The sequence below is a fragment of the Rhinatrema bivittatum genome, chromosome 14, assembly GCF_901001135.1.
Source record: "Rhinatrema bivittatum chromosome 14, aRhiBiv1.1, whole genome shotgun sequence".
In the NCBI taxonomy this organism is placed as follows: Eukaryota; Metazoa; Chordata; class Amphibia; order Gymnophiona; family Rhinatrematidae; genus Rhinatrema; species Rhinatrema bivittatum.
Window position 1 is genome coordinate 77,607,930 of NC_042628.1, and position 19,352 is coordinate 77,627,281.

General features: G+C 47.0%; 1 protein-coding gene across 1 annotated transcript in view; it reads left to right on the plus strand.

Moving 5' to 3' along the window:
• Positions 1–19,352, plus strand: part of LOC115075937 (IgGFc-binding protein-like) — a 400,171-nt gene that overhangs the window by 319,540 nt on the left and 61,279 nt on the right. The window contains exon 42 of the mRNA XM_029576916.1: positions 2,132–2,708. Coding sequence (XP_029432776.1) covers positions 2,132–2,708 — 577 coding nt within the window. The remainder of the gene's footprint in view (positions 1–2,131; positions 2,709–19,352) is intronic.

A 19,352-nucleotide genomic window follows, 5' to 3' on the forward strand; every position in this document is an offset into this window, starting at 1 on the left:
CTGAGGAATAAGCGGCCGCAGCTCTTCCTTTTTAAACAAGCGCACCACCCGGGGTCATCACCATCCAGTCCAGCTCCTTCTGCAAGGTCCAGTTCATCTTTATTCATGTCCGGATTCTGCTCCGCATCCAGGTCCCCCTGCAGATCCATAGCTGGAGAGATCATCCCCTCCTCTTGCGGATCATCAGAGTATTCCAAAACTCTGTGGTCCAGTTCCATATGCGCATTCCAAAATCTACGATGCTTGTCCGGCCTCCTCGAGGCTGCCCCTGAGGATGCTCGAGATCTTTTGGAGGGACCTGAAGACTTCTCCATGGGCCTCCACTTAGCCGCCTTTCTTTCCAGAAAGGCCTCGGGCTTAAGCAAAACAAGTTCAGTAGAAAAATCTCCCCAGGCCTTCAGTAATCCTCTCAGCGCTACTGGGCTTGGAGACCACCCCCCTCATCGACACCATCCTCACGAGTCTGCACCGCAGGAGAGAGTGGTAGAGGAGAGTCACCAGATTCATGGCTGGGTGGATTCCCTGTCTGTGGTCTCCCTCAGGAGCAGCAAGGACAGAAGCCCCCACCTTAGTCCCTACCACGGCCCCTGCAGACCGAGGGGGCCTCCGGGCCTTAGAACCTTTAGCAGAGGATTCCTCTACCCCAGAAGCACAGCCAATGCACAGGGAAAGGGTGTTGAGGTGGGCTGACCAGGTGCCGCAGGCCCTACAGGCCTCCACACGTGGCTTCTCCAACATCCCGGCCACTACACTCAAGCGCCCTCTGCTCCGAGATAGGCCGCACCACATGGCTAAATGAGGCCGCGTCGCTGCGCGAACTCCAGTGGCGTCCGGGAAGGTCGGCAGCTGTGGGAACCGTGCATGCGTGAAATGGCTCCAAAATGCTCTAAATCACAGCCGGCCACAAGGGAAATGCCTGGCAGGGAATCCTTTAAACCACAGAGACAGCAAGAAACAGGCTGGCTAAAAAAGGAAACAGCCGCTCAGAGCAAAGTCAAGCCGAGGCACGCCGGTGCGATCAGGTCCCCATCGGGAAAACCCCAAGAAGAATGCCAGCAGCCGCAGCTCCCACTCTCACAGACACGGCACTCACCAGTGCCGACCGCCCCAGCCCTGCACCGCAGGCCGACTTTCTTGGCTGTCCCTCAGCAGACTTTATAACACCAGATTAAGATAAAAAACTTTTTTGTTTCCAAAACAAATAAAGAAACAAAGAAAAAAACCCTAAAAGGGATACTTCCCTGAGGGTGCCAGTGGCGGATAAGAGGGGGACTCGGGGCATGAAGAGGGAGCCAGTGCCCTAGCTATCAGGGGCCCTGGAACCAGCAGGCAGCTACAGCCAGGGGTATCCAACTCCCCTCAACTTGAGGGATGGCCCACAAAGGAACCTGACACGTCAAGGAGCAGCTCCAAAACTCCAACTCCAGATCAGTCAGGACTGCAGATTTGCACCTCTACCATCTGCTGGAAACAGAGAAATATTGAGTACTGCAGGTGGCAGTGCCTCAAAGTTTTGTTCTCTGTCTCCATCTGCTGGTAGGGATGGATAAACCCACTGGTCTGGACTGCTCTGGGTATGTTTAGGAAAACTGTTTTTATGGAAACTGCCTAGAAATGTTGATAGGTGTATACATTTTGAATAAATAAATAAGCAAAATACATAAATGCTTTTGAGACACTACATAGTACACAAAGAGAATCATATTCAGCCAAAGGCTGTCTGGGTAAGTTTCTTGACTAAACTTATGTGAGTCACTGAGATGGTTTATTTAGCAGTGCAGCTATATTTCTGAATATACCCAAATGTATGTGGATAAGCTTACCCGGATAACCTACAGCATGACCAGACTTACCTGAACAACTTTGAATGTTATCTGAGTAAGTTTTGTGGATAACTTCACCCTGCCCAGATATAGCCCCAGTTTATCTTGCTAAATTTTAGCCAGGTAATGACTTATTTGGGTAAACTTTAGTTGGAAATTTAAATCTTGTAGTTTGTCTGGTTAATTCAAAAGTTACCTGGCCAATGGGATAATTCAATAACACTTTCATGTAATTTTCAAGTCTTTCTAGCAAGGAGTCAAATACAACAAGGTCATTATTTGCACGATTGCTTGCTTTTTTACTTTAGATAAATGATGTAATCACCAACCTTCCAGTCACTTTGGAACAAGGAAAGATAAAGGTAACAGTAAATGGACGCACTGCTCTGCTGGAGGCAAACAATGGCCTACGGGTTTCCTACAACTGGAAAGACCACTGTATCATTATAATTCCCAGTAGCTACTATGGCACCATGGTGGGGCTCTGTGGCAACTTCAATGAGAATCCCAAAGATGACAGGATAACATCTGGCGGAACCCAGGCATCTTCCATAGTGGAATGGGCCAAAAGCTGGAGGGTGAATGACAGAGACCTGTTCTGCTGGGACGACTGCCCAGGAAGAAACTGTCCAACCTGTAAAGACAATCAGAAGGTGAAATACGAGGGTGAAAACTACTGTGGTCTGATCAATCAAAGAGAAAATGGGCCCTTCCGGGAGTGCTATGGCAAGATAAGCCCTGACAATTTCTTTGATAGCTGCGTGTTTGATGTGTGCATGAACCAGGGTGCAAAGCAATTCCTATGCCAGGCCCTTGATGCCTATGCAACATCTTGCAGAGATGAAGGAGTTAAAATATATGACTGGAGGACACCGTCTGGATGCCGTAAGTACAGTATCATCATTTTTGTATTATATTTGTGGGCTTGATGAGTATCATATCATTTTTATTTGAGCAGTCATCTGGAGGGAAAATTTGAAAGTCATTAATGCAGATAAAAAATGTTTTGCCATATTAATCAGCTGTGAGAATTGTCTTCCTTAAATGTTGCGATGTCTGTGTGTTATTCTACTTTTTAATATAGTAACAAAACATAGTAATGACGGAAGAAAAGGACCAAAATGGTCTATCTAGTCTGCCCAGTAAGCTTCCTAACGTAGTAACTGCCTCTCCGTGCAGGTTACCCCCATGTTTCTCTTAAGGGTAGTAAGTGCCGCTCCGTGCAGGTTACCCCCATGTTTCTGTTAAGGGTAGTAACTGCCGCTACGTGCCGGTTTAGCTTTTTAATTTATTCCCATCCTCCAACCTTTTAGGGATCCACAGTGTTTATCCCATGCCCCTTTGAAATCCTTCACAGTTTTAGCCTTCACCACTTCCTCTGGAAGGGCATTCCAGGCTTCCACCACCCTCTCAGTGAAGAAATATTTCCTGACATTGGTTCTAAATCTTCCTCCCTGGAGTTTCAAATCGTGACTCTTAGTTCTACTAAATTGTTTCCAATGGAAAAGGTTTGTTGACAACCATAAGAACATAAGAAATTGCCATGCTGGGTCAGACCAAGGGTCCATCAAGCCCAGCATCCTGTTTCCAACAGAGGCCAAAGCCAGGCCACAAGAACCAAAGACAGTGCTGGGGAGGAGCCGGCTGTCGTGGTACACGTGGCCACCAATGACATAGGAAAATGTGGGAGGGAGGTTCTGGAAGCCACATTTAGGTTCTTAGGTAGAAAGATTAAATCCAGAACCTCCAGGGTAGCATTCTCTGAAATTCTCCCTGTTCCACGCGCAGGTCACCAGAGGCAGGCAGAGCTCCGGAGTCTCAATGCGTGGATGAGACGATGGTGCAAGGAAGAGGGATTCAGTTTTGTTAGGAACTGGGGAACCTTTTGGGGAAGGGGGAGTCTCTTCCGAAGGGATGGGCGCCACCTTAACCAGGGTGGAACCAGACTGCTGGCGCTAACCTTTAAAAAGGAGATAGAGCAGCTTTTAAACTAGAACAAAGGGGAAAGCCGACAGTCGCTCAGCAGCGCATGGTTCGGAGAGAGATATCTTTAAAGGATACTAATGATGCATTAGAATTAGGGCATCCCAACAGTGAGGTTCCACTAATTAGAAAAGTAGTCCAAGTGCCTGTAACTAAAAACTCACATGAGCTAAAAAATTCTAACTTATCCCTATCAATTAAAAAGCAGAATAAAAATACAAACAAAAAACAAACTTTGAAATGTTTGTATGCTAATGCCAGAAGTCTAAGAAGTAAGATGGGAGAATTAGAATGTATAGCAGTAAATGATGACATAGACTTAATTGGCATCTCAGAGACATGGTGGAAAGAGGATAACCAATGGGACAGTGCTATACCGGGGTACAAATTATATCGCAATGACAGAGAGGAGCACTCGGGAGGAGGTGTGGCGCTTTATGTCCGGGATGGCATAGAGTCCAACAGGATAAACATCCTGCATGAGACAAAATACAAAATTGAATCTTTATGGGTAGAAATCCCTTGTGTGTCAGGGAAGACTACAGTGATAGGGGTATACTACCGTCCACCTGGTCAAGATGGTGAGATGGACAGTGAAATGCTAAGAGAAATTAGGGAAGCTAACCAAATTGGTAGTGCAGTAATAATGGGAGACTTCAATTACCCCAATATAGACTGGGTAAATGTATCATCGGGTCACGCTAGAGAAATAACGTTCCTGGATGGAATAAATGATAGCTTTATGGAGAAATTGGTTCAGGAACCGACGAGAGAGGGAGCAATTTTAGATCTAATTCTCAGTGGAGCACAGGACTTGGTGAGAGAGGTAACGGTGGTGGGGCCGCTTGGCAATAGTGACCATAATATGATCAAATTTGATTTAATGACTGGAAAAGGAACAGTGTGCAAATCCAAGGCTCTCGTGCTAAACTTTCAAAAGGGAAACTTTGATAAAATGAGAAAAATTGTTAGAAAAAAACTGAAAGGAGCAGCTACAAAAGTAAAAAATGTCCAAGAGGCGTGGTCATTGTTAAAAAATACCATTCTAGAAGCACAGTCCAGATGTATTCCACACATTAAGAAAGGTGGAAAGAAGGCAAAAAGATTACTGGCATGGTTAAAAGGGGTGGTGAAAGAAGCTATTTTAGCCAAAAGATCTTCATTCAAAAATTGGAAGAAGGATCCAACAGAAGAAAATAGGATAATGTACAAACGTTGGCAAGTGAAATGTAAGACAATGATAAGACAGGCTAGGAGAGAATTTGAAAAGAAGTTGGCTGTAGAGGCAAAAACTCACAGTAAAACCTTTTTAAATATATCCGAAGCAGAAAGCCTGTGAGGGAGTCAGTTGGACCGTTAGATGATCGAGGGGTTAAAGGGGCACTTAGAGAAGATAAGGCCATCGCGGAAAGATTAAATGATTTCTTTGCTTCGGTGTTTACTGAAGAGGATGTTGGGGAGGTACCCGTAATGGAGAAGGTTTTCATGGGTAATGATTCAGATGGACTGAATCAAATCACGGTGAACCTAGAAGATGTGGTAGGCCTGATTGACAAACTGAAGAGTAGTAAATCACCTGGACTGGATGGTATACACCCCAGAGTTCTGAAGGAACTAAAAAATGAAATTTCAGACCTATTAGTAAAAATTTGTAACTTATCATTAAATCATCCATTGAACCTGAAGACTGGAGGATAGCAAATGTAACTCCAATATTTAAAAATGGCTCCAGGGGCGATCCGGGAAACTACAGACCGGTTAGCCTGACTTCAGTGCCAGGAAAAATAGTGGAAAGTGTTCTAAACATCAAAATCACAGAACATATAGAAAGACATGGTTTAATGGAACAAAGTCAGCATGGCTTTACCCAGGGCAAGTCTTGCCTCACAAATCTGCTTCACTTTTTTGAAGGAGTTAATAAACATGTGGATAAAGGTGAACCGGAAGATATAGTATACTTGGATTTTCAGAAGGCGTTTGACAAAGTTCCTCATGAGAGGCTTCTAGGAAAAGTAAAAAGTCATAGGATAGGTGGCGATGTCCTTTCATGGATTGCAAACTGGCTAAAAGACAGGAAACAGAGAGTAGGATTAAATGGGCAATTTTCTCAGTGGAAGGGAGTGGACAGTGGAGTGCCTCAGGGATCTGTATTGGGACCCTTACTGTTCAATATATGTATAAATGATCTGGAAAGAAATACGACGAGTGAGATAATCAAATTTGCAGATGACACAAAATTGTTCAGAGTAGTTAAATCACAAGCAGATTGTGATAAATTGCAGGAAGACCTTGTGAGACTGGAAAATTGGGCATCCAAATGGCAGATGAAATTTAATGTGGATAAGTGCAAGGTGATGCATATAGGGAAAAATAACCCATGCTATAATTACACAATGTTGGTTTCCATATTAGGTGCTACAACTCAAGAAAGAGATCTAGGTGTCATAGTGGATAACACACTGAAATCGTCGGTGCAATGTGCTGCGGCAGTCAAAAAAGCAAACAGAATGTTGGGAATTATTAGAAAAGAAATGGTGAATAAAACGGAAAATGTCATAATGCCTCTGTATCGCTCCATGGTGAGATCGCACCTTGAATACTGTGTACAATTCTGGTCGCCGCATCTCAATAAAGATATAATTGCGATGGAGAAGGTACAGAGAAGGGCTACCAAAATGATAAGGGGAATGGAACAACTCCCCTATGAGGAAAGACTAAAGAGGTTAGGACTTTTCAGCTTGGAGAAGAGACGACTGAGGGGGGATATGATAGAGGTGTTTAAAATCATGAGAGGTCTAGAACGGGTAGATGTGAATCGGTTATTTACTCTTTCAGATAGTAGAAAGTCTAGGGGGCACTCCATGAAGTTAGCATGGGGCACATTTAAAACTAATCGGAGAAAGTTCTTTTTTACTCAACGCACAATTAAACTCTAGAATTTGTTGCTAGAGAATGTGGTTAGTGCAGTTAGTATAGCTGTGTTTAAAAAAGGATTGGATAAGTTCTTGGAGGAGAGGTCCATTACCTGCTATTAAGTTCACTTAGAGAATAGCCACTGCCATTAGCAATGGTTACATGGAATAGACTTAGTTTTTGGGTACTTGCCAGGTTCTTATGGCCTGGATTGGCCACTGTTGGAAACAGGATGCTGGGCTTGATGGACCCTTGGTCTGACCCAGTATGGCATTTTCTTATGTTCTTATGTTCTTACTAAGAAGAACCCATGTTACTGATGCAATTAATAGCAGTGGCTAGTCCCTAAGTATAATTGATTAATAGCTATTAATGGACTTCTCCTCCAAGATCTTATCCAAACCTTTTTTGAACCCAGCTATACTAACTGCACTAACCACATCCTCTGGCAACAAATTCCAGAGCTTTATTGTGCATGGAGTGAAAAAGAATTTTCTCCGATTAGTCTTAAATGTGCTACTTGCTAACTTCATGGAATGCCCCCTAGTCCTTCTATTATTCGAAAGTGTAAATAACAGAGTCACATCTACTCGTTCAAGACCTCTCAGCCGTCTCTTCTCCAAGCTGAACAGCCCTAACCTCTTCAGCCTTTCCTCATAGGGGAGCTGTTCCATCCCCTTTATCATTTTGGTTGCCCTTCTCTGTACCTTCTCCATCGCAACTATATCTTTTTTGAGTTGCGGCGACCAGAATTGTACACAGTATTCAAGGTGTGGTCTCACCATGGAGCGATATAGAGGCATTATGACATTTTCCGTTTTATTCACCACTCCCTACCTACTAATTCTTAACATTCTATTTACTTTTTTGACTGCTGCAGCACACTGAACCGACGATTTTAAAGTATTATCCACTATGATGCCTAGATCTTTTTCCTGGGTGGTAGCTCCTAATATGGAACCTAACATCGTGTAACTACAGCAAGGGTTATTTTTCCCTATATACAACACCTTGCACTTGTCCACATTAAATTTCATCTGCCATTTGGATGCCCAATCTTGCAGTCTTGCAAGGTCCTCCTGTAATGTATCACAGTCTGCTTGTGATTTAACTACTCTGAATAATTCAAACCTTTCAGGTATCTGAATACCATATTAAGAGGTGGTATTCTAGGGCATGCTTAGTTTGAGAGGAAAAGAACTCACATTGATGACATTTTTTAATGTAGGTGCGTACCTTCCCAGTAAAAATCCTCCTTCACAAAAAAGTAAGAGCAAATGTCTGCACATCCTTTCTACCCATGGTAATTTTCAAAGGAAAAGCCCAGCATGAGTTCCCTTTGAAAACTGTTCTAAAACCCACATGTAAAAAGTATCCAGTATGAAGGTTGTCATCTAAAATAACTTCCAAGAACCACTGCATTGATTTTTTTTTGTTCATTTTTAGAGCTTTGAACCTTAACCTGTCTGTGTCAGGGCTCAGTTATCAGGAGCCGTTCCTGGAAAGGCTAAGTCCAAGGCAAGACGGTGGAGCCCAAGGGCTTGGCAGGAACCAGGAAAGAGGTGTAGAGTGGAACACAGTCAGGAAACAGAGGCCAGACTAACAAAACTTCCACAAGGCAGATGCCAGGAAGTTTGTTGGACCAGCACCTTTGTGCCTTCTGAGAGTTCATTATATGTGGGTCTCAATTAGGGGCATACTCAGTGCTGGTCCATTAGGAGCCTGAAAGGCATAGCTAGCTCTCCTAAGTCTACAGGGTAAATATTCTATGACTCCCCAGAGAATCAACAGCTGCTACAGCTCCACTGTATCTTTCCAGCCTGCAACTTCCAGGGCTGTGGGTCCAAAATCAAATGTGTCGCCTCCCCGGTGTATTCTGGACACCTAAACAGTCCCCAAAGTCCCAGACCCAACCTGAAGAAGCACAGTTCAAAGTAGGCATGGGGCCAGAATTTGTCAGGCTGGAGTTAGCATACAGTCAAGAACAGCTTCAGTCTCTGGGGCAGATGGAGCGTGGACAAGAGCAGTCACAGTCTCTATCACCATTGCAGCAACTGGAACTGAGGCTGGAGTGGGATACGTCAGGCTAGAAGCTGCAAAAGCAGCTGGCACTGGCTTCTCTGGAGCTGGATATCTATGGACAATTGGTGCTCCATATGCTGATGCAAGGAGTGAAACTGATGCTAACTTCACCAGTACGACGACAGGCACTAGAGATGAGATAAATGGAACTAACTTCACCCGTGTGGGAGCAAGTACTGGAACTTTAAAGATAGCCAGAGCTAGACCAATGAATGCAAGAACTGGAAGTGAATCTATAGACACGACAGGAGGTGATTCATGGACACAGGAACTGAAGCTGAAGCTACAGAAACAGCACGAGATGGATTTATGAACACATGAACTAAAATTGAAGCTGCAGAGATAGCATGAGCTGGATTCATGGACAGAGGACCTGAAGTTGAAGCTGTAGGGACAACCAGAGCTGGATTCATGGATACAGAAACTGGAACTGAAACTGTAGAGACAGCCGGAACTGGGTTCATGGGCAGAGAAACTGGAGCTGAAGCTGTAGGGAGTAGGGACAGTCAGAGCTGGATTCATAGACAGAGGAACTGGAGCTGAAGCTGTAAGGACAGCTGGAGCTGGATTAATGGATGCAGAAACTAAGCTGAGGCTATAAGACTGCCACAGCCAGATTTGTCAGCCCTAAACTTGCTAAGGCAGCTGGCATTGGGTTCACTGGAGCTGAGGATTTATGGACAGCTGGCAGTACATTCACCAATGCCAGGACTGGAACTGGAGCTGCAGCTGTACATTCAGCTGCCACTGACTTCACCAGTATGGAGATAAGTGGAGCTTTAAAGACACTCAGAGGTTGATTCATGGATGCAGAAATTGGAACTGAAGCTATAGAGACAACCGGAGCAGGATTTATGGACGTAGAAACTGAAACCAAAGCTGTAGAAACAGCTGGAGCTGCTTTCACTGATACAGGGACTCGAGCTGGAGCTGTACAGATAGTGAGCACTAAATTCACTAGTACAGGATCCAGAGTTATATTTATTTATTTATTTATTTATTTATAACATTTTTTATACCGAAAGGAGCCTAAGTTACAGAAATGTTCCCTTCAAGAGGTTCAGATACAAAGAAGGATTCTGGGAACCCTAGTTGGCTCCTCGCCTTGCAGTAGGAGAGGTATGATGTCTTCTATGAGTGCAAGCTTTTGTATTACCTCAGAAGTCATAGAAGCAGGAGTCGGTTCCCTTTTTGAAAAGAGGGGCAGGTCCTGTTGTCAAGGATGTGGTTCTTCCCTGGGCTATTCTGAGCACCAATTCTGAAGATTTTAGGGGATTAAGTTCAGACATGGTATCTTATGAAAAGACAGCAGGAGCTGGCCTTTTATCGGAGGCCAGATATAGCTAAGTGCCTCCTTTAAGTGCAAATTCAAATGACGCGACAAAGGAAGCTGTTTTGGAATTGAAGACACAGATGGAATAGCACCTTCTCTGGCCATGGACCCAGACAAGGCAAGATCAAAACCTGGTTGCACAGATGGAAATTTCTCCAGATCAGGTCAAATCCTGGGTAGTCTTCAAGAAGGTTATTTAGTTATATAACCGCATTTATATCCCGCTGATGTTGCGGTCCCGACCGCTTCCCTTCTGTTAGGGCTCAGGCCCGCCTACCTCCGCTTCAGTAGTCGCTGCGTTCCGCCCGCTCCGGACCCCGGGGGCTTCTCTCACTCCACGTGGCGGCCGCCATTACGGGCCTACTTCCAACCGGTCTCGCGCGCCTAGCTCCCGAAAGCCCAGCCCCGCCCGCGCGGCTGACGTCACGCCCGATTCCCGATATAACCGGCATTCAGACTCTCTCTCAAAGCCTTTCAACGAGGTTCACAACTTCTTAGTTGCTTCCAGTTGCGTTCCTGTTGATCTCCACGTTGCCTGCTTCTGACTCCGGTCTGCTTCTGACTCCGCTTCAGCCCCTGACTCCGGTCTGCTTCTGACTCCGCTTCAGCCCGCTGCCTGCCTCTGACTCCGGTTTGCTTCTGACTCCGCTTCAGCCCCTGACTCCGGTCTGCTTCTGACTCCGCTTCAGCCCGCTGCCTGCCTCTGACTCCGGTTTGCTTCTAACTCCGCTTCAGCCCGCTGCCTGCCTCTGACTCCGGTTTGCTTCTGACTCCGCTTCAGCCTGCAGCCTGCCTCTGACTCCGGTTTGCTTCTGACTCCGCTTCAGCCTGCAGCCTGCCTCTGACTCCGGTTTGCTTCTGACCCCGCTTCAGCCTGCAGCCTGCTTCAAGACTCCGGTTTGCTTCTGACCCCACTTCAGCCTGCAGCCTGCTTCAAGACTCCGGTTTGCTTCTGACCCCGCTTCAGCCTGCAGCCTGCTTCAAGACTCCGGTTTGCTTCTGACCCCGCTTCAGCCTGCAGCCTGCTTCAAGACTCCGGTTTGCTTCTGACCCCGCGTCACCCACTGCCTGCTGCTGTCTCCGGTTTGCTACAGACTCCGTAGCCGCCCGCTGCCCTGCCTTCAGCCGGCCCTCGGCTCTGCGCAGCCGGCCCCAGCCTTCCGGGTACCTTGGACTTCCTATTCACTCTGCCTGCTCCGGTCCCAGCTTACGCCCCACCACAGCCTTCTGGGCATTCTGTAAACAGCTCCCAGTCCCAAGGACCCAGGACCCTACGGGCTCCTCCCGGGGGGTCCCTGGTTCCTGGGTGAACCCTTCCAGCTTGTGGCTCCGCCTCCCGGCGTACCCTGTCTCCCTAGGTAGGTCGGCCCAAGGGTCCACTATCTTCTCCAGCAACATCAACTGCAACAGCTGATCTGCAAAACTCATGATCTAGCAAGGGTAAAGCCCAATTTAAATGCTTTTCAGACAGTAGTCTAATCAACATTGGCACCTTAGCCTCATGTCCTTAGGACATTTCAGGAACAATGAATTCAAGGAACCCCCCTTGAGTACCATTAAAGCAGTCCAGGAACCCCCTTGCATGGTTCCCTCGAACCCAGTGTAAGAATCTCTTGGGTTGCTGGAGTCATCTTGAACAGACCGGCTTGAGAAGGGCTAGTGCAGTCTGAAGCAAAGTCTCTGCAATTTGCTGTTCTGGGACGAGAGTCCAATCTGTAAAGCTGACTGCAAGCATGAAGTCATGCATGATCATGGTTCTGTGTTTCTCATCCTTAGAGGGAAGCTTAATCAGGCAATTACTTGATTGCTGCGTTCTATGCAGATTTTGTTCTTGCACTTTCCCATGGGCATCAAAAAATCATACCTGTGAACTTATGAGTTGTGGTCTCTCTGAGATTGCTGTTGATTAGCTGGAGGGAGGGAGGGGGAGATAAGAGGAAGGAATAAAGCATATCATAATAAATATCATATGATATGATAAATAAGCATATCATATCATAATAAAACCCCTACAGATCCTCCAAAACGCCACAGCCAGGATACTTACAAAAACCAACAAAAGAGACCATATCGTCCCCATTTTGAAAAACCTACACTGGCTCCCGATCAAGTTCAGAATCTCTTACAAAATCCTCACCATCATTCACAAATATATCCACAAGCTCATCCCACTGGAACTCAACATCCCTCTTCGACTTCTTATTCCCGATAGACCGGTGAGAACAGCTTACAGGAATACCCTCATTGCCCCAGCCATTAAATCCACTTTAAATAAACGAACTCTATCCAAAGCAGGCCCACAACAATGGAACTCGTTACCCCCTGTACTCCGACAGGAACAATGCCCGATCACCTTCAAAAAGAGACTCAAAACTTGGCTGTTCGAGCAAGCGTTCAATCTATGCCAATAACCTACCACTACTCACTTCCTTCCTTAGTTATTATGTCTCCTTCAGAATACACCAATATCGTCACTCCAGTTAGCATTAGCAGCTTATCAACTCGCAGATTGTCTAGTCTGATCACTATCTAATTTTTGTTTAGATGATTACAAGTCTAACTATTGTCTAGCCTGTTACACAAAAATATCACACTATTTATTGTTCATGTTATATGGTGATAACAGTCTCCCAGTTTATTTATTCCAAGTTATATATTCCTTGTTCTATGTAATAGCATTCTTACATGCATTTTAATGTTAAAATGTAAACCGAATTGATTTGTAACTCTGCTACATGAATTTCGGTATATAAAAATGCTAAATAAATAAATAAATAAATCCTAGAAACAGGCCAGTGCAAGGACCTTCCCACACACAATTGATGCATTTATAATAACAGATTTTACATTAAAAAGGACAGTGTGGCACAAATATCACTTACAACACGTGTGTTATATTTAATGCACTACTGTGGCACCAACCAGAAAACTCTGCAAAAGAAATGAAGTAGGATTAGGTCTGTTGTAACTTGTGTTGGGTATGGGTTGGGCCCTCAAAAAGCCATTGTAGTTATAACATTATAAACTTCCCATGCCAAAACAGCACTAATTGCTAGCACTCAAACAATAACAACCATACCTATGAAAAGAAAATACTGCAAATATTGCACCAGGCCATAAAACACCTCCTTTTAGGAAAACAGATCAAGCCAGGCTACTGTAGATTGCTACACAGAAACTATAAGCTAACAGAATACCTCACCTTGGTTACACATGCAGAACACACCAAATACAGAATATAGAGACCATAAAGTAGAAACAGAAACATGCAGATAGAAATGGAACTGGAAACCGCAACAAGCCAGACTCTGTATGCAGCGCAACAATGGAAAATAGAATCACCACCATTCCTCAAAACATCAAACAATAAAATCAAGAAATATAAACAATCATAATAATAAAACCACTCTAAGAAATAAATATTTCAAAAAGGCCAACAAAATTGAATATCATCCAGTAATTAAAATATGCAAATTGTTAAACATTTTCCAAACACTAATATAATATTTCAAAACAGACAACATTCAATAATTAAAACTAATAAAGATTTTAAAATCTCCCCTCTCCATACCTAGGAACTTTTGATTTCCAGTCCCCCTGAGATTGTGCTGGATTAGTGGAGAAGGCGGCCCCAGATGCAAACCTTTTCCACTCTCTCTCTTACACAACACATGCTCTCACAGATACACATTCATGCTCTTTCTCTCCCTCTCCTTTCCTCCTCCCCCAACTCTCAAGCAGCAAAGGTAGCAGCCTCCAGAGGCCCTGTGGTCAGGAAGCCTCCTGTCTCCTATTTGAAGGCCTGTGGACCCAACTGACACTGTGCCTGCCCAGTTTTCTTTTCTTCCTGCCGTGCTGACACTGCTTCTCTCTTCTACCCTCACCATGTGCCCAACCAATGCTGCTCCTCTCTACTGCTGCCACTGGGTGAGCTCGGCTGACGCTGCTCCTCTTTTCCGCCACCACCATGGATCAGCTAATGCTGCACCTCTCTTCCACTGCCACTGCATGGGTCGGCTTACACAGCTGCACCTCCAGCATCCGTATATAGTCATCCTACTCCTTACGGCTGTGGTGATTGGGCCTCCTTCCCCCTCCTCTGGCCCATGCAATACACCTTCTGCTTCCAGCCACGGGTGTGGGAACAAAGGGACTCAATCACTGCAATTCTGCCACAAGCAACAGCTGGGAGAGTTGATCTGCTATCTAAAGGTCATGTCTGAACAGGGCCAGTGGAATCAATAGGCAGCTGTCTAGTCTGGCTAGTGCTACCACTGGCCCTGGTGTGAGGGCCTTTCTAGTCTTCCCATCCATATCAAATGTTCAGCCTTAAATTCCCTATTGCTCCCTCAGAGATCCTCTGGGCTTATCCCATGTATTTGTCTCCATCACTTCCACAAGAAGACTGTCCCATTCATCCACTTCCCTCTCTTTATTTAAAGAAATATTTCCTTACATTACTCCTGTCTAACCTTTTTCACCATCATTACATCAATTCTCCTAGGAGAAACAGGATGGTAGTCCTCACAGAATCTGGGTGACATCATCAAATGGAGCCTGGCACAGAAAACTTTTGTCAAACTTTCTAGAAGCTTTGATTTTAGCACACTGAGCATGCCCAGCATGCCACTATCTGCACGTCCATGCGAGGTCCTCTTTCAGTCTCTTCTTTTCTGCACTGCAATTGCCTCACAGGTTTGGAGCTCAGCTCAGTGTTTTTTGGGGTTTTTTCCCAGTTGTTTTCCATCCAGTTGCCGGATCCCCTTCTTCAGATGGTGTCCCCTTCTCAGCGTGGTAGGTCCAGTTTTTGTACCTTCTCTGCAGTCAATGCGTTGCTCCTCGGTGGCCCGCTGGCCAATGACCGCTCATCGGTTGTTTATTCTTTCATGGGCTTGTCCGGTTTTTGACGGTGTCCCCCGTGCATGCGGATGATTGCCATTACGGATCCACATGAGATTTGTATCCTCTGGGGGCATCGTACAAGGTCCAAGCGTGTCAGCTATGCGACCAGATGACCCCCAAGGGCCGTCATGCGCATCTTGGTAAAATGGAGAAACTTTCTGGCTCCAAAATGTCTGCTCCGTCCACGCCTACGTCGGAAACATCGATGCCCCGGGGTCAAGGGGAATTGCTCCATATGCTCTCCCTTTCCACACCCCGGCAGCATCATCTAAGGACCACGGAGTCGGCGACCGTTTTTCCATGGTCTCTCCACTTTCCAGAACATCGGGATCCTCATCTGCCTCGGCGCCGGGGAGAGACCGGGCCAAGCATTGTGGGAGATCCCGAAAACACCTACACCGATTGCCATCGTCACATGGCACTGGTTCTGATCCGGCATCAGTGGCAGCCATGCCGCCGCTGAAGCAACCCTGCGGCGAGGAGACTCCATCCTCCGACAGGCCCAGGAGTCCTAGACATTCCCCACCGATACCGGTTACGGGCACCATACCTCCTTGAAGCTCCGAGGAAGTACCGGTGAAGCCTCGTCCACCTCCATCAGTCCTGTCCTCACAGGACTTCCAGGAGGAGTTGGACCGCAGGGTGCAATGTGTGGTACGCCGAGCCCCGTGGAGCATTGAACTTCCCCCTCCACCAGCCCCCAAACCGGTGCCGGAGCCTGCGCCATCCATTCTGGTGCCCCTGCTGTCCTGCTTGGAGCACTCCTGACACAGCTGGTGTCTGAGGGACCTTTGGTTCCCCAACAGCCACCAATGCCCCCCTCGGGTGCAATCCCTATCATCGGGCCCTCCAAGGAGGAAGACGCACACCGACCACTGGCACCATCTGGTGCAGTGGTCCCGAGGCTTTCATTTCCCGAGCCCTTACCAGGTCCATCTGGCCTTCCAAAATCCATGGTGCCCCTGCTACCACCGGGACCACTGGGACCATCGGTGCCTTCGGTTCCTTCAAGGCCTTTGTGCCCTGGTCATGGATTTACGCAGACCTCACCCACATAGGCCCCTCGGGGACCTCAGCAAGGAAGAGGGTCCCTATGATCCATGGGGAGATGACTCTACCAAGTCTTCCTCCAAGATATCCGATGATCCTTACTCGGACCCTTCTCCCCCAGAGGAAAGATGTCAGTCTCCCCAGAGGACCTCTCCTTTGTGGGCTTTCTACAGACCAAGGCCATCCCCTTCCAGCTTCTCACGGAGGAGGATGCGCAGCATAAGATGTTGGAGGTTCTCCAATTTTTGGATGCCCCGAAGGAGATAGTGGCTATTCCATTCCACAATATTTTCAAGGACCTCCTTCTTCGGATGTGGAAACACCCGATATCCACTGCCCCAGTAAATAGGCAGCGGATGCTATCTATCTGGTGAACAAGCCTTGGGCTTCGAGAAGTGCCATCTCCCCCACCAGTCTGTGGTAGAGGAGTCTGCTCTCAAACAGGCCAAATGCTCCCACACCCATGCCTCAGCCCCTCCGGGGCGTGAGCATAGATAGCTTGATGCCTTGGGGCAGAAGGTTTTTCAGGGTGCCATGCTCATTGCCTGGATAGCCTCTTACCAATTGTACATGACCCAGTATTATTGGAAGCAGGTCCAAGAACTTGCAGAGCGTCTCCCACAACAACAGCAAGAGTCGCTGTCTGCTATCACGCAACAAGGTCTCGAAGCAGGAAAACATGAGGTGAGATCCACCTACGATGTCTTCGAGATCGCTGCCAGGGTGGCCACCATGGGCATCGGTGCCCATAGGATGGCCTGGCTCTGTGCTTCCTATGGCCAGAGGTCCAGGAGAAGTTGGCTGACAGCCCCTGTACAAGAGAGAATCTTTTTGGGAACAAGGTCAGCGATGCGGTAGCCCTGTTGAAGGATCACCATGAAACTCTTCAACAGCTATCCACCAGTGCTTTGGACCTGCCATCCTCCACACTGAAACCTTCCTGACCCAGTTCTAGGAGGTCTTTCTATAGGCAGCAGAAATATTATCACCCTACCTCCCGTTCTCCTAGGACAAGCAGGATATTAGTCCTCACATGTAGGTGACATCATCTGATGAAGCCCAGCATGGAAAACTGAGCATGTCCAGTCTGCTGCTATCTGCGCATCCACATGAGGCCCCCCTTCAGTCTCTTCTTTTCCACGGTGCAGTAGCCTCGCGGTGGTAGATCTCCAAATCCTCGAAATCGCTTTCAATTTCCTCAAATTGAAAGCGATTTCCTCAAATTTCCTCAAAAATATCTTCAAACAATAGAGCCTTCTCCACAGCTGGCCCCAAACAATGGAACTCTCTCCCTTCAGACCTTAGGCTCGAACAATGCCCAATAAACTTCAAAAAAAGACTCAAGACTTGGCTTTTCACCCAAGCATACGCCTGATTTCGACTTCTCCAACACTCTCCTGTCTGGGTCATTACATCATGTGGCCCACTACTCAATAATCCCAGAAACAAATACAATCTCCTCCTGCCTAAGATTGACTACTTGTTACATGACTGCTCCGAATACAAATACAATCTCCTCCTGCCCTAAACTGACTACTTTTACATGACTGACCCGAATCTCTAGCATGTTAGATTTCAGTAATTTAAAATGTTGTTTCTCATAATGTTTTATGCTATTTAATTTAATTTTAATTAATTATTCACCCAGTTCTTCATTTCCTTGTTCTATGTAAGACACTTGTGTTATGTCATCCCAAGTTCTATGTAAACCGAAGTGATTGGTAAGATTGTTACCAGAACCTCGGTATATAAAAAAATGTTAAATAAATAAATAAATAAAATTTGTTTTTCAGGGTTTTTCTGTGTTAGGTCCCCCTTCGCGTTCGGTTCCTCTGTTCGGTAGGTACCCTTAGCTTTTGCGATTCCCGATTTTCGCACCGTGGTGCCCGTCGGTCATCGACCACACGCCAGCCTCGTTTTTCGATGGCGTCATCAGGTTTTTGACAATGACCCCAGTGGCCGTGGACCATGGCCATCACGGATCTGCATGAGGTGTGTATCTTCTGCTTGAGGGCCTTGTAAGATGTCCAGGGGGTGTCATTTGTGTGACCAAATGACCCCCAAAGGTCATCAAGCACAAAATGGACAAAAAAGGACAAAATGGAAAAGCTCTTCGGCTCTCCAAAGCCTTCTACTTCAGCTTTAGTATCATCAACGCGCAAGGACCATGGGGAACCGTCCCCATCCCTTCCCCTGGTGGTCCTGTTCTCCAGCACCTCTAAGGATCGGGGAGAGGGGGATCGATCCTCGGTGGTCTCTCCCTTCTCCCTAACCTCGGGGTCGTTGTCTTCCTCGGCATCGGAAATCCAGGAAGCATCGATACCAGTCACCGTCTGCCACGGTTCCATCAAAGCAGCACCGGCCACCGGAGGCCCATCTTCTGGAGCCCCCGGTAGCCCGAGGAGTTCCCCACCGGCAATGGTGCTGGGCGCTGTGCCTCCTCATGATCCTTCCAAGGATGTGACAGTGACGCCTCATCCCCCTCCATCAGTCCTAACCACCCAGGAATTTCAGGAGTTGTTGAACCACAGGGTGCAATCTGTGGTGCTCAAAGCACTACAGAGAGTTGAGCTGCCAGCGCCACCCACCCCTATACCGGTGCCCGAGCCCCCACCATTGGTACTTGCACCCCTGCTGGAGTATCTGGATGTCCTTCTTGTGGCCTACCGATGCAACCTGTGCCCAAAAGGCATCCAATATGTCCTCAGCCGCCGACGCCCTCCACCGAAGTATCCCGATTCCCAGGTCCTCCGAGGAGGATGAGGCCTCAGGAACCGGGCGTCCTTACCCATAGTTCCCCGGGCTGCCGCTGGTTCCTCTCAGCTTACTGCAGTCGATGTCCCCTTCGATGCTGCTGCCCCCACAGCCTTCGGTGCCCTTGGGGCGCAGGCCAACTGCCCCTCCCAGCCCTCTGAGCTCTCCGACGACCCCTTCTCGGAGCCATCCCTTCCAGAGGAACAGCGTCGATCTCCACCTGAAGACCTGTCCTTTGCCAGCTTCGAAAGGGCCATGGCAGAGGCCATCTCCTTCCAGTTCCTGTTAGAGGAGGATACCCATCACAAGATGCTGGAGGTCCTCCAGTTCATTGATGCTGCAAAAGAGATTGTGGCGGTGCCGTTCCACGACATCTTTAAGGAGCTCCTCCTCTGTATGTGGAAACATAAGAACATGCCATACTGGGTCAGACCAAGGGTCCATCAAGCCCAGCATCCTGTTTCCAACAGTGGCCAATCCAGGCCATAAGAACCTGGCAAATACCCAAAAAC